The 18,169-nt window shown below is 44.5% G+C and overlaps 5 protein-coding genes across 10 annotated transcripts; 4 read left to right on the top strand and 1 right to left on the bottom strand.

Annotated features, from left to right (window-relative positions):
* The first annotated feature begins 60 nt into the window (after positions 1-60).
* On the top strand, positions 61-2,391 carry LOC138134226 (NEDD8 ultimate buster 1-like). 2 transcript variants are annotated; one of them, XM_069052395.1, is made up of 7 exons: positions 61-350; positions 401-660; positions 712-1,268; positions 1,316-1,616; positions 1,666-1,897; positions 1,942-2,074; positions 2,122-2,391. In XM_069052395.1, the coding sequence occupies exons 1-7, from the start codon at positions 213-215 to the stop codon at positions 2,295-2,297; spliced, it is 1,797 nt and encodes a 598-aa protein (XP_068908496.1). In that variant the 5' UTR covers positions 61-212; the 3' UTR covers positions 2,298-2,391. The 2 variants fall into 2 exon arrangements, with proteins under 2 accessions (XP_068908496.1, XP_068908497.1); XM_069052396.1 differs by having other exon boundaries at positions 2,128-2,391.
* Positions 2,328-12,337, bottom strand: LOC138134205 (cilia- and flagella-associated protein 44). Of its 4 annotated transcripts, none has more exons than XM_069052335.1 (17): positions 12,149-12,337; positions 10,682-10,933; positions 10,460-10,622; positions 10,267-10,412; positions 9,597-10,212; positions 9,303-9,545; positions 8,395-8,691; positions 8,075-8,345; positions 7,802-8,027; positions 6,981-7,748; positions 6,639-6,825; positions 5,248-5,436; positions 4,320-5,184; positions 4,102-4,270; positions 3,912-4,050; positions 2,967-3,862; positions 2,328-2,918 (listed from the first exon to the last, which is right to left on the bottom strand). In XM_069052335.1, the coding sequence occupies exons 2-17, from the start codon at positions 10,867-10,869 to the stop codon at positions 2,345-2,347; spliced, it is 5,937 nt and encodes a 1,978-aa protein (XP_068908436.1). In that variant the 5' UTR covers positions 10,870-10,933; positions 12,149-12,337; the 3' UTR covers positions 2,328-2,344. The 4 variants fall into 4 exon arrangements, with proteins under 4 accessions (XP_068908436.1, XP_068908437.1, XP_068908439.1 ...); XM_069052336.1 differs by having other exon boundaries at positions 12,178-12,281; XM_069052338.1 differs by having other exon boundaries at positions 12,132-12,158.
* On the top strand, positions 5,685-6,637 carry PI31 (Proteasome inhibitor 31 kDa). Its single transcript, XM_069052424.1, has one exon. It carries the CDS (start codon positions 5,772-5,774, stop codon positions 6,603-6,605), a length of 834 nt encoding a protein of 277 aa, XP_068908525.1. The 5' UTR covers positions 5,685-5,771; the 3' UTR covers positions 6,606-6,637.
* LOC138134240 (G-protein coupled receptor moody-like) lies at positions 10,498-15,541 on the top strand. 2 transcript variants are annotated; one of them, XM_069052417.1, is made up of 3 exons: positions 10,498-10,632; positions 13,419-13,559; positions 14,565-15,541. In XM_069052417.1, the coding sequence occupies exons 2-3, from the start codon at positions 13,432-13,434 to the stop codon at positions 15,394-15,396; spliced, it is 960 nt and encodes a 319-aa protein (XP_068908518.1). In that variant the 5' UTR covers positions 10,498-10,632; positions 13,419-13,431; the 3' UTR covers positions 15,397-15,541. The 2 variants fall into 2 exon arrangements, with proteins under 2 accessions (XP_068908518.1, XP_068908517.1); XM_069052416.1 differs by lacking the exon at positions 10,498-10,632 and adding an exon at positions 12,553-13,142.
* A 146-nt stretch (positions 15,542-15,687) lies between these two features.
* LOC138134228 (probable methylmalonate-semialdehyde/malonate-semialdehyde dehydrogenase [acylating], mitochondrial) lies at positions 15,688-18,056 on the top strand. The gene is made up of 4 exons (XM_069052399.1): positions 15,688-15,876; positions 16,361-16,721; positions 16,771-17,051; positions 17,099-18,056. Exons 1-4 carry the CDS (start codon positions 15,853-15,855, stop codon positions 17,990-17,992), a joined length of 1,560 nt encoding a protein of 519 aa, XP_068908500.1. The 5' UTR covers positions 15,688-15,852; the 3' UTR covers positions 17,993-18,056.
* Positions 18,057-18,169: the final 113 nt, after the last annotated feature.

Here is an 18,169-nt window from a genome sequence, read left to right on the forward strand (position 1 = left end):
ACTCTGTTTAAAGAAAAATGTGTTACTTTATGCGATATATTTTGCGTTAAAATAAATAATAATTTGTTATTAATTTTATTCAGAAAATGTTGAGGTGATCGCGTCCTGTCCTTAACATTAGTGACTTCAGAAGTTTGACATGTAAACAAAAATCATGTGTCAGTGTAGATGACTTGAAAAAAATCAACACGAAGCAGCAAAAAGCATTAAAGATGAATCCGTGTTCTTCACAACTTCACAAAGAAGATGTTCTTATGCAAATCAGGGATAAATTGCGAAAAAACAACGTGAAGCTTTGGTTGCAACCCTATTATAGTGAATTAAAGGGCCCCTCGCATACCGATTTACAAGTAAGTTTTTTTGAAAATCGTCGCACGAAACATCAACTTGCAAGTTGCAGACTCTTGCTCAAGACTATAGTAAGGATGTTAACGCGTCTGTTGACAATTGTTATGATGCTCTGCTGGAGTTGCAGCAAAACTCTTTGGAAAATTTAAAACAGAACAGTCATTACAAAGAGTCAGGCGTCGCGACGTTAAAAATAAAAATTCTCCATCCTAGTAGCCCTCCAAGAATCCTCACAAAAGAACTGTTGTTGTCCTTAAGAGGCAACGACATCAAAGAGTTGATCTCCAAAGAGATAACCATAAATCCTGACAAGTAAGTCTTTTTTCTGATTGCTTTTTGGATTTATGCTAATATTTTTGCTAGACTGAAACTGATACACGCGGGCAAAATCTTGAGCGATTCCGAAAATCTGAGCACCCAAGGCGTAAAAAACGGCCAACAAATTTTAGCGATCACGTTTAGTGAAATGCACTCAGAACTGAGAGAAACGGAAGATCAAATTCGCGAATTGGAAGATGTCAAAACTGACTCGCGGCTCCTAGCTCTGGACAACAAATATGTAGAACTAGAAGATCAATTTGGCAACATTGTTAAAATCCCTCCTGAAGAGAAACGCGCCTTGATTGTGGCCATGGCCCTTCACGAGAAGGGCCGCTCGGCCCTGAAACGCGACGACTTTTCTCGCTCTTTAGTCTTTTTCCTGGAAGCGGACGAAGAATACAAACACTGCAACGCGCAGATTCTCAACACTGTAGACAACTACGCCCTCCTTGACCTTGACATTGCTTGGTGTTATCTTTGTCTGCAAAGCGTTGCCAATCTACCGGAAGCTTACGAGAGGCTCAAGAGGTGCGAAGAGAGGTTTCATAACAGTTACGGTGCCAATCTCGAGCGTCTCAAGGCAGTAAAAGGGGTCACAGGTGAATTATCGTAGTCGCGAAAAGTCAAATAATCACGATTTGTTCAGGTAACGAAGCGGCGTTGTTGATGCGTCTTCATCTCCTCCAAGCGATAGTCCTCTACCACAGAAACAAACGCGTGGAAGCTTTGCAACTGTTTAGGACGGTGCAAGAAGAACTGTCTGCGCTGAAAGTCGACGACAACAGCGTGGCGATGTTGGTAGAACTGGGTTATTCGATGGCGGAGGCTCGACTGGGGCTGCGAGCCAACGGCGGAGACGTCAACAAGGCCGCTAATTACATCGACGAAAACAGAAACAAGAGACTGCAGGTTAGGAAAAGAGCAATGGCGGAGGAAATTTTGCAAAAGTAACGGGGTTCTGTATCTCACTTCCGCTCGTAACGACTTCCGTTTTAGGAAGAGGTTGAAGTTGGGGCTGTGCGTGGACGGGAAGCAGTACGTCGACCCCAACTTCGTCAAGATCTTGGTGAACATGGGGTACAACAAGGAGGCGGCGCGCGTGGCTTTGAAACACACGAACAACATAATATCGGACAGTGTTCAGTACATACAGGAACACCCCCAACCCGGACCGAGTCAAAGCCGCAGCATCGAGTTCTTAGCCCTCATCAACGATCTGGCCCCGGAGGTAAGTAAAGTGAACTGGCGCGGACCGCGGACTAAATATTGCAGTTGCAAGCGGCGGGTTTCGACCCGACCATGTCCAAATTAGCATTGCACAAACACGGCGGAGATATTATGAAAGCAGCTGAAGATTTATTGGCCAACAATGGGATAGTCGACGGAGATTTGTCGATTTTAAACGGTAAACTGTCGAAACGTTCGTTATCTTTTTCACACTTGTAATCGCAGCTTCAGAGGATAGCGCAAACGACAAAGAGGAACATAACGAAAAGAAAGAGGAAGCCTTCAAACGGATAGCCGGCGACATCTCCATGGTCGAGGATGACCACTTGGACTTAACTCTGAGTCAAGAAGAAGTGTTCCTAAATCAGTACCTGTCCCTCCTCGAGAACGAACAGCGTTAATACTTCAACAGTTAAAAATATTGAAGGTCATATTTTTATAATACTTTTTAATTATCTTTAATGTAATACAATAAATCGACGCCGGTATCGAAAACTGTTTGTATGATTTCGTCTAGAATGTTTTTCGCCTCTTGAGTGTGCAACATGTGCATTATGTCGGAACGGTTCAGCCGAATCTCCAGATGCGACTCTATAATTTTCGAGACCATAAATTCTATACTAGTCTTTTGCTTGAGGAAATCGATTGGGAGTTGTTCGACCAATTTCGAGATCATGCGAGCAATCACGCTGTTGGGCTCGCCCTTGATCAAGAGCACCTCGTCGACGATGTCTTCCATGATCTCTTTGGTTGAATAATAAAGCTCCGCTTCGGGCCCCTCGGGTATGACATAAAGTTGCTCCGCTGTGGTCTCGATGATTCCCCTCTGGTCATCGTCCGGTTCTATCGGCAAGTTCCGAATCAATTCCTCCACCAATTCGGCCATGCTCACTCCTCGCATGACAGACCCCAGAATGTCTTTGATGAAGTTTTCGTTGGACCTCTTCGTCAGTTGGATGTCCAAAGCATCCAACATCTCTTGCACGAGTTCTGTGGCCACTTCCTGTGATTTTTCGTGCAACCTGAAACAAAACGCTCAACAAAAAACCATTTCTTCAAGTGTGATGTACGTCATCGGGATGACGATCTCGGTCGAGAACGGTTTCCTTTGTGTCTCTTCTTCCTCTTCGACTTCCTGTTCCCAGTCCTTCAAGTGATCCCACACCTTCATTTCCTCTTCCTCCACTGTCTCCTTCTTTAGTTGTTTCGGCCGCAGCAACATTCCCTTCGTCTTCAACAACTTGATCTCGTCCTTGAGCTCCTGCAATTGTCGATGTTGTTCCTCGATCACCGCGTGAAGCTTCTTAATTTCTTCGCTGTAATACCTCGATACATCTTCTACGCCCACCAAGTGGGCCTTCTTCTTTTCCTGACTGACGAGGTGTTGTGCCAAATCCACCTTTTCCTTCACCAAAAACGTCAACAACTCCTGTTGAGAAGTGTTATGACGCAAAGCGTACGTCAGTTCTTTCTGCGTCTCGTAGATTTTGTCCTTCCAGAAATTCAACTCGTCGATGTACATCCCCTTTATGTCCATCATGGACAAACGCAAATCGTGGACGATTTTCTTCAGAAGCACCTCTTCTAAATCGTGAAGATCATCTTTGCCGAAAGTTCGTTTCAACATAGCTTCTTCGATCTCGTTGATGTCCACCACTTTCCCGAATTTTGTTTTCATCGTGTCTAAAATCACCCCTTGCAACTTTTTGATTTGCTTTGCCATGTACTCGCAGTCGGTTTCCATTCTAGCGTAGTGTTTTAGGTTGAGCCTGTGTCTTTTGACTTGCTGTTCGGTTTCCACTTGCAGCTCCTCCACCCTTTTGTACAATTTAGACAATCGTGTTTTAGAAAAAACGAGAGTCTCCATGATGTTGCTGGTTTTGTTGTTCGGCGTTAGATGCTGAAGTTGGTCCAGATGCATAACGACTGTACACCTCACCTCGTTCAACTTCTCTTGTTTTTCTCTCTGAAAACCCACAAATGTAAAACCGCAAAAGAGCAGAGTTGACGCGAACCTGAAACTTTTCCAGTTCGTCTTCACACGCCTGCAACTCCTTTTCGATGATTTTCACTTTTTTATTTTGTATTTCCAAATCTTTTTTCAGCACATCGATGTTTTTTAATTCGTCCTTGATTCTAATCTCGATTTGGTGTCTGCAAATTTAGAGTCGTACCTCGGGAAATTACGAAATCCTGGCGTTATACCTTTCGCTTCGTGCGTTGACCGTATACTCGTAAACAGCTGGATCGCAACCCTTTGGACATACGTTCAAGTCCTGTTTGAGTATTCCAAAATCTCTGGAGTCGATGCTTTTACCGTCGTCCTCGGATTCAGTCGAGGAGTCCGACGATGACGACGACTCGGAGCTCGATTCTAAAATGTCCCCTGTTTACAGAACAACCAATGTTCCCCAAAACCTCACCATCGTCTTTGTGCACTCGCGGCGGTTTGTATTTTTTCCTGAAAACCTTCCTCAAAAAGTCATAAAACTTATTATCCACCACCGCTTGCAAAAAAGTTGTTTGCAATTGTTTACACTCGTCTTGTGACTTGTCGATTGTTTTATTACGTTCGATAATTTGCGTGCCTATATCGTCGATGATGTCGCGCATATCTAACACCTCGGAAATTTTCTTGTTCACTTTATCTTGCAAAGCACCCTCTAAAGCCTCGAATTCCTTCAAAATGATCAACTCTTGATGCAGCGTCACCACGAACAGGTCCATCAACCTGGCGTTCACTTCAGTTTTGAATTTCTCGCTGTTAAGTTTTTCCAACTTATTGTCAAAGTCGTTGATCGTCTTTCTCATCTTTTCGATCATTTCGTCCTGTTCAAAAAACTTTCTTTGAAGTCTTCTGGAACGGATGTCGTCTTCCCACGGTGTATCCTTTTTCTCGTTCTTTGAAAAGTTACACAACGAGTCAAAGTCGAGGTGGCAAACGTCCCCTGGATCTTTCGCATCGAATTTCTTCGTGTTCCTCGGCAAGATGTTTCCCTCGTAGTGGTCAAAATCGGGAGGTTCTAATACAATCACGGGTTCAGGTTTTGGTTCTTCATCTTCGTCTTCTTGAATAGTCAGAGTAACGTTAATTTCAAAATCGCGTTCTGGAAATTCAGAAGGATCCGATTCTCGAACCGTAGGAGCTTCTCTTCTCGTTTCCACTGGAATTTCTTTATGGATATCCGCCAGCTTTTTATTTAAAACTACCAGATCTTCTCTGATTTTCATTTTTTCGTCTCTCAAAGCGACCACTTGCACGTTGTAACTGCGTCGTATGTTGTATTGCTTTTTAAATAATGATCAAGTAACAAAATAGTTTCAATATATGTATTTGCTGCAAAAACTTACCTTGACTCTGGTCAAAAGAAGCTCTTTATATTTTTTAACGGTGGTCTCCCTTTGGGGTCCCGTTGCTTTGAAAGTTTTGTCGCTTTTGAGTTTGTAGTCGCCGATGGTGACTTTAGCTTCAGCTAGTGCGATATCATCATCGGGGTGATTTACTCCAGCTACGGGTTTCTTAGCTAGGAATTCTTCCCACTAGGTAAATCCAAAAACAAATATTTGAATCTCATGAAATTTCTAAGCCGGCCCTCTCCTAGCAAAGTGTATTTTGTACAATTTTTTAATGAGTAACTCTGTAATAACTTCTTTACACCGTGTGTATGCGATTACAAAATATTATTTTGTATATATTTTAAATTTGATCGCCATAAAAAGAAACGTCAATTACCTAATGATCGTGTCCTGCAGTTAGATACGTCAAACACATAAACATAACCTTCACAAAAAACATTTGAATTGTCATTCTTATTGCGAACATCACGAAATCTCAGTTCCGGCGTTTAAAGTGTTGTAAACTGTGACGACCCATCATGTCAAGCCCTTTGTTCGGCTGGGACCTGCTTATCAAAAGCGTAGAATCTGAAATAAAAACGAACGAAGACGTCCTCCTCTGTTTCACGCATCTGGTTCTCGTCTCCAACGACTTCAAATGCGTCGGTTTGGGCGAATCAAAAGTGATCGACGGCACAGAAACGAAAACCGAAGCCCTGCCGGCAGGCTGGAGCGAATCCTACTCGATCCGGTACGTTCACAAGGGCCGTCTCTACATCTTGAAATGCACCAAAGTGGACGAAGGCCTCATGCTGAACCTGATCAGAGTCGACGAACGCACCACCTCTCTCGTGCAACTCAACAGCAACGCGGTGGCGAGTCGGACGGGCACTCTGGCTCAGATGCTGCCCAAACACACCGACTTGATGGACCAGATCAAAACTCAACTGATTGAAAAAGTGGTCGCTTCGAAAAACAGCCGCGACACCTCTAGCCAAACCGTGGCGCCGTCAGCTTCGAACCCGCAACCCATGTCTCCGCAAAACCCCTCGCCGCTCATGGTGGACCCCCTCGGCGGCGGCTTTCCTCGACCCGGAGGCGTCGGCGTCGGCGAAATTGATCTGAACCCGTTCGGACGCAACCCGCTCGCGTTTCCCAGTCCGATGGGCGGCGGCGGCATGCTCTTCGAACCCCCTCGAGGAGGCCGGTTCCCGCAAGGACCCGGGTTCGGCCTGCCCCCGGGCGCGATCCCTCCCGGGGCGAGGTTCGACCCTTTCAGGCCCCCAGACGTGGACAGGTTTCCCAGAAGGCCCAACAATCGGCCCGACAACGACGAATTACCACCGCCGGGTTATGACGACATGTTCATGTAATCGTACTGGTTATTAAATTTTTTCTTTCATTACCTCTTCCTCTCGTTTCTCCCATTTTATTTTCCTGTCCCTGTATTTTTGAAGGAGGCGCGTCAGTTTGTTGTGCTTCTGGCTCTCGATGATCGAGGGGGATAAATTGACGAGGAAGTATTCGAGACCTTGTTCTTTCGTTTTTTTGGGGACTACGACTTTCGGGGGAGGGGGAGGTCGCTCGGGGGGCCTAAACACGTCAAAAAAAAAGTTGTTCGTTCCGCGAACAATCAACATTTACATCAACTACACTACTCACTTTGATACTTCCCCGTTATTCCCTACTGTGGTAAGCGTGACAAAAAAAAAAAACTTGAACGCTCTGATTTTTCGACGATTCTTTACCTGCCTCTCAACTCTTCCTCCAAGATCTTCTCGTCGACGATCTGCAGCATTTCTTCATTTTCCGGTGCGATTCTTCTCTGTCGCAACATCTTCACGCGCAAGTCCGTATTCAAGCCGCTCACTACAAAGGGAATGTGGGACAAATTGTCGATGAAGTGATTCCGCAGCTTCCACATCCGCACTTCTGATTTTTGCACGTCGAAAGCTAGTTTTCGCTTGACCAAAGCCAATTCCTCTTCGAGTATCATATCTAGATGGCGAGTGACTCGCTTGTCCACCTCCAGTTGTTCAACCGGAATCACCTGACTCGGAAGCAATCTCTGGTTCTTCTTCAGCAACTTGAAGAATCTCTCGCGGAGTTTTCTGAGCTTCTCCCTCAGAGCCTGTCGATGTTTGGCGGCGAGCTTGTCGATGCGATCCTGTTCTTTCTTCAAACTGGCCTGTTCCAAACTCAGTTTGTCGTAATTGGGGTGGTCTTCCACGGGAGTGGGGAACTCTGTCCGTTCGAGCACCTCTGAATGCTCGGACTCCGGGATGTAATCGTCGTCCTCCGGATGAAAGGTGTAAGAAAAAAGATTTCCGTCGTAGCCACAACTGAAGAAGAATTTCTCGTCGTAGCTGAAGCACAAGTTAGGAACGAAGCCGTTCTGAGTGTCGTGCATTGCCAAACTCCAATAGTCGGACAGGTCCCGAAAATCTCCGTCATTCAATTTGTTGACTCGAATTTCTCCGTTTTGCATCGCAAAAATCAAATACTTTTTATTGTAACTGAAACCAAAGATTTACAGGTTTCTGTAAAAAATTCTCCGCGCGGTCTCAACTTGTAGACGTAACTGCTGATTTCTATATCGTCAGCGTCGTCGACCATTTTGAAAAAATACGGAACTTCAGATTTCTGGTCGATTTGGTACTCGTAAATGTACCCAGAGTCGTACCCGCCCATCGACAACCAAATCGTGTCGTCTTCGGTGCTTTGCATCCAGATAATCCTGTTGGGAACCTCCGGGATAAAAAGCGGCTCCAACTCCTCCTCCGTCTCCGAATCGGCTAAAAAACTCAACATCTCGTCACGCTCACCGGACGATTATTCTCACCGAGAAAAACTTCTTCGTCGATGTCTAAACCGGGATTTTCCACTTTCAATTTTTCCATGTCGATGCGTTTCTTCTCCACTTTCTTCGCCTTCCTGGCCTCGATCTCTTTGATCTTGAGGTCTCTTCTGATCTGCGCTTTGTACGTAACAAATTTGTTTTCCTGCACATCCAATTTCAGCAAGTACGAAACTTTCGTGTAGTCCTGAGGGTGATGCGGTGCCTTCAGTTGCAGAATCTCTCCGTGCAAACAACCCACCAAGACTTCGTCGGTCTGTCGATCACAATGAAAACTCACACTCTGCCACACTCGCATTTCTTACCTTTTCAAAGTGCCACGTCAAACAAGTGACGGGGTTCGGTACTCGTATGTACCCGATCGGTACCAACTCTACGTGATCGTGGACTAAAATTTGAAAAAAGAAAAGGGTACAATCGTCACCGCCGGTGACCAAAATCGTGTTGTCGGGATTTATTGTCATTTTCGTGATCGACTTGTCGTGGGGTTTCGTAGTCTGGATCACTTTGATACCCATTGATATACTTCTTATTGACAAGATTGATAGACGCAAAGTACCATCGTCGAACCCCATCAAAAGTTCGTCCCCGTACGGGGCAAGCTAAAAAAAATAGTATATTTCAAACCAAGGTAAGAAAGTGCTTTCTTGCAGACCGCAGGCAAAGATTATAAACCTAGCCGTAGGCGAGGTTTGTAAGTGCCTAAGGTCTGCAAGCGCACTTTCTTAACAAGGTTTGAATACTATTTTTTTCCCTACCGGCACAACTTCGTTGAAAAAAGTCAAAAAAAGATGGTTATATTCTTGAAAAAACGAAAATTTTGAGAATTGAATAGTAGGCTGGGTTATTTGTATAATTAACTTGTCATCGCATTTGAAGATTTGACGTTTGTTTTAATTAGATTAATTTTTAGAAGTTGTAGTACCTACCTAGCTTATCTGTTTATTTTTCAGATTATATGATTGATCTACCAACTTGCTCTATTGAATTGGCTTTCATTTATCAATAACTTATTTCACTTTTGATACTTTTGACACTTTTGACATTTGTATTTTGGTACAGTTTTACCATAAACATTTCATGATTAACTTTCTTACCTTAGCGAGAAAGTTGAATTTTCTCACCTCAAATGAGGTATCCACAGCCTACATTTCTAACCGGTAGAGAAAAAAAATTGTTTTGCAAAAAATCTGCACCAAAAACAAATCAATACTTTAGGTGAGAGCCAAATCAAGCACGTCCCTTTTGCTGGGAACTGGTGTTCAAAAATGAATTGTTTCATCTGGTAGGCGTAGAGATAAAGTCTGCCATCTTCGCCCAGACTGACCAAGTAGGGACCCCAAGGACACGGCGCTATGGCGACGATCTTCCCGGCGTGACATTTGTACAGTTGAACCGATTCCTTGGGGGTGTCCTCCGTGTTGAGATCGATGATCCAAAATCCACCGTTCCCGTCCTGTCATTTTGACATTTACACTCTATCTTTTTGACAGTGAATGTGTCATACTTGTGCGAAATACGTAGTGTCGCGCGGATCTGGATATCTCTTCCTCAGACACATAAGCATCAGTCCTGGCGTGTAGAAATCGTAGGTGGGTTCGATCTGGATGACTCTGTCGTCGTCGGGAGGGTCAGCTTGGTCGATTTTGTCGTACCACCAGACCTTCACGTGACCGTCCATGGCCACGGTCGTCAGTTCGCCCTCGTTGAAAGAAATCTGAACGATGGGACCGTCGTGACACTTCCTTCTCAGAGTCCTGAAGACCTCCAACTTGATCAGACCCGCGTCCCAGACCAGGATGTTCCCCCAGGAACACCCGGACACCACTTTCTCGTCGGGCATCGGCAGGACTCCTAAAATATCCGAGAATTCGGTCTTACCGAACCTGCCCAGCTCCCCTTTCAACTTTAACCCGGTGAAGGTTCTCGCCATCTTCCAGAATTTGATGTGGGCGATCCCGCAGCTGGTCAACTGTCCGGGAACGTACGGCGAGAACTTGACTCTGAACACGTCGTTCACGTAGGATTTCGTCCTGAGGAGGATCTTCCGTTTGGGCCAGTTCCAAATAGTGATCAAGTAGTCGGGTTCGCCTCCTTGAGACACCAACAAGAGACCGTCGGAGCTACAATTGCCGATTGATTTTGACAGGACGAGCTTGGGCGAAACAACCCTTCACCTGTAGTCCAAATGGGAGTAGAGCCTCGACGAGCCCCCTCTCAGCACGCAATTGATCTCCATGCTGGGCCACTCGTACACGATGATCAAGGGGACGTTGCCGTTCTCGGCGATAGCCACATGGTTGAATTCCGGGTGAGGATTGGCCTTAAACGGCACAAGTAAGCGTCGAGATGAATACTAAAAGAGCGTACCTTTATGTGCGCTATCCCCCCACCTAGAGCGCTCCGCCGGAAGGAAATTGTGTGACTGGAAACATCGAAAAAATTAATGAAATTTCCAGAAGCAAATATCAAAGTGTCGGGATCGGGAGAGGTCAAGTTGAAGTACTTTCGGCAGTCGTAACCGAACGAGAAACTGATCCAAGGTAAGGCCAATACAATTTTTCTTTTTCGCTTGTCACAACGAAAGGATACTGGAACTTCAAAATGTCTTCGGGTATGGTACAGTTGTCACTCTGGAACGGTCCCGAAACGAAAGTGTCCGCATCGTATATGCTCCAGTGGTCCTCCTCTTCTTCCTCTTCCTCTACCTCCTCCTCCTCTTCTTCTTCCTCTTCCTCGTCTACGGGAATTTCTTCGACACCCTCGTCAGTTTGCGACATCTTCTCTCAAGTTTGATCGAATCGAATCTCGTCGTCATGGTTTTTCGAGCGTTTCAAGGCAATTCTAACGCAGGTGAAAGCCATGATTAATAGGCTGGTCTTGTGTGATTCTACAAGTGTGTGTGTGACACACTCTTTGTGACTAACTAACATAGTAATTACGGCGACTGCTCCGCTAATTAAAGATTGTTCTTAACGCCGAGAGGTCAATTACTTTTGGCTTTTTGTTATAGTTTTACAACCGGTTTAATTGGTGTCTCGTAAAACGACGTTTTATGCAGTTGGGAAACAGGGAACTCTTTATCGCTGACGTCAAACGGAATAACGATGCCACAAAATTATAGGAAATGAGTACACCACCAAAACCATCCTGACATAAAAAGAATTCACGGGGAAATCTGAAACTTGCAACCTTCGACTTTAGCACAGCTAATTTTTTTCTTCAAAATTAACTATGACTTTTTTTATCGACCAATTATAATTAGTACAATTCCAAATACCTAACAAAATGGACTCCAAAATCGATCGAGAATTAATTTTGCGGCATGTGCTAAGAAGAAAATGTTGATTTTAATTGAAGAATTATTTCTTTAGAGAGCATGACCAAATATGTCGTTTTTTGAACCACACTCGGAACGATTTCAATGATTCTTTTTGTAATTTGCCTCCATTTTGATTCTCTAATCACAGTATTAACGAACGCGACGTCATCATCTGGGATGTCCAGATTTCACGGAACCATTATTGCCATTATTTCACGGAACATTTTGCGAAAATCTTTAGGTTGGCAAAGCTTGATCCATCATGCGTGTCAGTTTAAATTACAAAATGTGCAAAGAATCATTTGTCAGGATTTATCAGACAACAAATTCGCGACCGTATTTTTGTCAATTTCACGTATTTCAGCGGGCGTACAATCGTACATGAAAGATTATCTTCCATATTCGTATTCTGTGACAGAATTTGGATAAAACAAAAGGCGACTTTGAAGACTTGATCAAATTTTCACTTTTAAAATTAAAACATTACCAACCGCTACAAAAATCCCTAAATCGAGGAAAGTAAACATTTTTGTTTAAAAACGGCTTAAAAAGGGCAAATTACAAAAAATAGTGTAAAAGTACTTGAAGCACTTATTCTTTAAAATAACTCGTGGTTACTCCACTCGTTTTTTAATTTTGAATTCGTGCTTCAAGACTGGTCTTATGAAACTTGTCTTTTAATATATTAGGTACTATTTTGCATTTTTTAAACAGACAAACCCATGTTCCTGACTCACTAGGTATGTGCTAACAACGACGTACTAACCACTTTAAATATTTAAACATTATCTCCTGCAACTACGGATATTGTGGTAATTGATACCCAGGTTGGACCAGTCATACTTGAGTATGAGGTAAACAGTGGGATATCTTTATTCGTATTTGTGTGAAAAAATTCTTATCAAAAGTCAAACGTTACACCCCTTATTGCCGGTGATCGCCCCAACGATCGTCGATAGAGGAGTCGGTCTAGAACCTCGGGGAAAAAAGACACTGTCGCCTGCAGGAAACATAATTCATGTGTTTTTTTTTAAGCCGCTACAACAGTTAGGTCATCACTCTAGTGTAAACACAAAGTCATAAATTTAAACATATTGTTCTAATTATGTTTGTCAGCTCGAGATGTCTTCGGTTGACGAGAGCCTGACCCAATTCGCGTTAACTTTCAATTTTCTTCGCACGCAAAAAGTGCACTTGTGCAAAAACCCTCGTTACGGTTCTAGCGCACGTACGACTTCTTGTGATATTAGAATTCCAATGTCAAGGTCGATAGAGCACCGAAGCGCCGCGGCTTTTTCGAAATACAGTTATCACTTTTTTCGGACGTCTGCATTTTTGCCGTTCGTTATCGTCGCCTGCCGGCTTATCACTTCGGGTGTTGGCTTCCCGGTTTGGCGTCCAAATGAAGGAAGATGTCTCAGTGTCGCGGCGGCTCCTCCAGCGCGAAGTCTATCCGAAAGTGATCGTGCGACATTAGTCATAAAATTCCGTTGCAAAGGATCCGTTCCGGCTAAACACAATGATTAATAAAATGACTAAGTCTGGTAAATGCGGGTTTTGGTCAACTCTCCCATTCCACGACGTTCTACAACTCCACGCAGTTCACTTTTGATTAGTCCCAATTAAAATTAATTTTTAACCATCCTGTGGTGCGAGAGCGAGGGAGCGCCCCCTTAATCGCCGCCCAACGATGGACGAAGGAACACCTTCGCACTTTTCCGTGCTCGTCGGGTATGTTAGTTACATTTTTCGATATTTATGTTCTTCCCCAACCCCGTATGTGTGTTTGTTGTGTTTGCACCAAAACATGTGGAGTGCATCTGTGCGGCGCGCCGTTCCCTTCCCGACGTTCCGGTCAATTCTAATTTTTATTGTATTAATGCGGTGTATGGGATCGCACGTACTGCAGGGTGGCCGCGACCCCATTTACGCCACGTGCAGACGCCCAGATTTTTATTGGTTTCTTGCACTCTGGCCCCAATAACGCTGCGATTTCCTTCTTTCCAGATACTCGAGGGCCATGGTGACCACGGCCGGGATCTTCACGCTCGTCATCATGATTGTGGGTGTGATCGGCAACCTCCTGACGGTTTCTGCACTCGTCAAGAACTCCAAAATAAGGACTCTGGCGGCGGCATTCATAGCCAGGTAAGAAGGCCCAAATCTTGCTGTTCTCGTGGATTTACAAACTAACGTCGCAAAACCGACTCTTAAGTCTTAAGTTGTGTCAAGTTCGTTGCTTTATCATGGTAATTAAAACCGCAATTTCCATCAAAAAAGCAGAACGTTGCAAGGAAAAGATAAGAACTTCCATCCAAAAGAAAACAGTCATTTAGACTCGTAGTTAAGAAATTATTTTTTTTAGCAATTCAACCACACCCAACAATTTTCTTTTATTGATTTATTTTGGCACTCCTCATTTTTTAGTAGTACCAGTCTTTTTGTATACTTTGACAACTATAATCTTTCATAATATTTTATCTTAGATACGTTTATTTCCTTTTCTTAGTATTTTGTGTGGTTTCTCCAAGTCTTTGTTGACTTTATTGTACTGAATATACTAATCCGAAATGTTTCTTACAACTTGCCGTTTTCCATAGAAAAATGCTCCCTTTTAACCAAGCAGGTAGCACAATCCTCGCATTCTTTTCAAAATTTTTATTGAATAACTACTCTAGGTAGAAAGCGATTTTAGACCTTCCGTTTCTCTATTCTAACAGTTTGTGTTTTTATTACATTTCTTAACTTTTTATGTACCATGTGTCCCAAGTCTCAATAAAAAAGTCATATTTGGTGAGAAATTTCAATAAAATTAACTTATATGACCCTCTTAAGCAATAAAACAATTTGACATTTGTAACTCCATACGATATCATTACATCTGTAAAAAATGTTTCTTTTATTGTTTACACGATTAAATTCTGTAAATACCAGGTGTCCTATTAAAATGAGTGTAGCTCATTTTGTGAATTGGCACTTGTTCGTCACCTGGCACTACCTTTATCAACAATAAAAGTAACTCGCTGAATTCGGATTATTAAATCCGGCCCGAAGGACCAAACGCGACCGTTCCGACTGTTTGATTGACTACGCAATAAATTTGCATCCTCGATAAAAGTAGGAAATGACTAATAAACGTGACTCTCCTTCCAGCTTGTGCGTCTCCGACCTGATGCTGTGCTTCCTGGTGCTCCCATTCGCCGCCAGCCAGTTCTTCCACGGGATGTGGATCCACGGCGATATTCTCTGCACCATGATCCCCGTCCTCCGATACGGCTGCGTCGGCGTCTCCCTCCTGAGCATCGCCATGATATCCGTGAACCGCTACATCCTGATCGCTTGGCCCCACATTTACAACCAGGTCTACACCAAAGCCAAAGTGGCCATCTACATCGCGGTGATCTGGCTGTTCAGTTACGGCCTCCAGATCCCCACACTCCTGGGCGTGTGGGGTGTCTTCGGCTACGACACCAAGCTCGGCACTTGCTCCATAAAGAAGGACGCCAGCGGACACTCCTCGAAGACGGCCATGTTCGTGATAGGTTTCGCCTTGCCGTGCGTCGTGATCGTCCTCTGCTACGCCAACATCTTCTGGGTGGTGCGGAAGTCGCACAAGAGGCTCAAGCAGCACAATTCCGGCGGGGACTACAAGCGCAGCGAGATGAAGATCACGAAGATGGTGCTGGTGATTTTTGTTTGTTTCGTGGTGTGTTACCTCCCCATCACCATCGTCAAGATTTTCGACCCCGATGTGAACAACCCGCCCCTCCACGTGCTGGGATACATCTTGATTTACATTTCGTCGTGCGTGAATCCGGTGGTTTATGTCACGATGAACAAACAGTACCGACAGGCGTATTTGGACACTCTGAAGTGTCGGATGAGCACCAGCGGGGACTCACAGCACACGCCAACACCTCACAGTCGAACGCATATGTCCGTCGGTTATCTCAAAACCGGAGTCAACAATTCCCCTAAAGTCTAAATGCCTAATCAGTATTTTATATTTATTCTTCAGTGAATGTAAATACCAAAGTACAAATATTTGTAACGTCATTACCTTACATTAAGGATTTTTATACTGTGTACATAGCGCGTGTTTTATATGAAATAAATGTATTCCTACAACAGTTGTCCTTGATTTAATTATCATTCTTTAGATAAGTGAATCGCATCGCATCCTTGAGCGCCCCTCTTTAGATCAAGGTCGTATTAATCAATAATGACGGAATTCCGAAACCGGCCGCACTGGTCCACGGGCCTGGTTCGCAGGCGATGTTTTCAACTAGATAAGCATGTTTTTCGATGCGTTGATAAAAATAAATTATACAATTGTGTAAATTACGATAACCCGAAGGCGCACGACTTATTTAACATATAATCGGCGACAGAGGGGGGACTGATTGATATACATCGCAATTGTCTTCCATTGGGTTCGAACATGGCCTCGCTGCCGCGGTCTACTGTGAGTATTTTTTTTACGAGATAACCTCACATTTCTTCATTGACTAATTGCTTCATTTTTTTAACTTCTTCGTGAAACTAGAGATCGATGCAACTGAATTCATCGGTTCTTGCGTGACCTTAAACCAATGAGGCGGACCTGTTGCATTCGTTGACATAAATTGACTTCTTGAACCCGACCTTGTATAATATTAATCCTCCGTTAGTAACAAGTATTTTTTGATAACTATCAGCACTCACCTGACAAATACCTAGTTCTTGAAAAACAACAAACACATTTTTTACATTAAATATATGCATTAAATAATCAAAAAGGGTGTTGGGGTGATTTTTATTGCCAAATTCAGAAAGCCGAAACTCCCTAAATTTTGATTTTAAATCGCCTCATTTGTTATAATTGTCAATATAATTAAATTCGTATTTATGCAACATCTCGTTGGTTATAATTTTTTGTAATTATTTTTTTTAAATAAAATTATTTCTAGGCCCCGTTCGTCACTTTCTTGAAGCGACACTACTCGAACGTCGCTCCCACGACAAAGCTCTTCATCGATGGCAAATTCGTCGACTCTCAGACCACCAACTGGGTGGACCTCCACGACCCCGCCACCAACAATCTTGTCACCAAAGTGCCCCAAAGCACTCAAGCTGAAATGGAAGCCGCTGTAGAATCCTCAAAAAAAGCCTACGAGACCTGGCGCCAAACTTCAGTATTAACTCGTCAACAATTAATGCTCAAACTCCAACATGTCATCAGACGAGACCTGAAGAAACTCGCCGCTAACATCACTCTGGAGCAAGGCAAGACTCTCGTAGATGCGGAGGGCGACGTCATCCGAGGATTGCGTGAGTACCGTTCCCAAAAGTCCGATTTTTCGCGAAGTTAGACTTGCAGAGGTCGTCGAACACAGTTGCGCCGCTGGGTCGCTCCTTCAAGGCGAATCCTTGCAGAACATCTCCAAGGATATGGACATCGTGTCGTACAAGGTACCAATCGGAGTCACTGCCGGAATTTGTCCGTTCAACTTCCCCGCTATGATTCCGTTGTGGATGTTCCCTCTAGCTCTGATCGCGGGGAATACCATGGTGGTGAAACCATCTGAACGCGATCCCGGCGCCACCATGCTCTTGATGGAGCTTCTCAACGAAGTCGGCTGTCCTCCAGGAGTCGTCAATGTAAACAATTTTCTTTCGTTTGTCTCTGGTTGACGTTTGAATTTCAGGTGATCCACGGAACTCACGACTCCGTCAACTTCATCTGCGACAACAAAGACATCAAAGCGATCAGTTTCGTGGGGTCGGACAGAGCGGGCAAATACATTTACGAACGCGGCGCCGCCAGCGGCAAACGAGTCCAATCCAACATGGGTGCCAAGAATCACGCAGTTGTTCTTCCAGACGCCGACAAGAGTCCAACAATCGACCAGCTGATCGGTGCAGCTTTCGGCGCCGCTGGCCAGCGTTGTATGGCCCTGAGCGTCGCGATCCTAGTCGGGGAAAGCCGCGACTGGATCCCCGAGATAGTCGAAAGGGCCAAGAAACTGAAAGTGAGCGCTGGGCACGAGCCTGGAACGGATCTGGGTCCGGTCATCTCCCCTCAAGCTAAAGAAAGAATTTTGAGCTTGATCGAGTCGGGGATCAAGCAGGGGGCGCAGTGCCCTCTCGACGGTAGAGGCGTGGTGGTGGAGAAGTACCCCAAAGGCAACTTCGTGGGTCCCACTCTTCTGACTGGAGTCCAAGCGTCGTTCGAGTGCTACAAAGAGGAAATTTTCGGGCCCGTTTTGAACGTGATGTTCGCGGACACCCTCGAAGAGGCCATCCAGATCATCAACGCCAATCCGTACGGGAACGGGACGGCGATTTTCACCACCAACGGGAGTCACGCTCGACAGTTTGTCAACGAGATAGATGTGGGACAAGTGGGGGTGAACGTTCCGATCCCGGTGCCGCTACCGATGTTCAGCTTCACCGGCTCCAGAGGTAGCTTCCACGGAGATTTGCATTTCTACGGAAAACAAGGACTGAACTTTTACACCGAAACCAAGACCATCACGTCGCTGTGGAGGAAAGGCGCAGCAGTCTCGAAGAAATCGGTCTCGATGCCTGTCCACAACTGATCGAGAGCTCTTGATAAGCGAAGACGTCTTGTACTCTGTGTGAAAATAAAGCATGCGAAGCGTTGCTGATTGTGTCATTGTTTTTGACCTTAATTGAGCCCATCCATGAAACCAAAAGTATTGTCACGGTCCTGGAGCCGCAAAAAACATAAACAAAAATTTTCGGATGCTTGAAGT

This window comes from Tenebrio molitor, chromosome 6, assembly GCF_963966145.1.
Source record: "Tenebrio molitor chromosome 6, icTenMoli1.1, whole genome shotgun sequence".
NCBI lineage: Eukaryota > Metazoa > Arthropoda > Insecta > Coleoptera > Tenebrionidae > Tenebrio > Tenebrio molitor.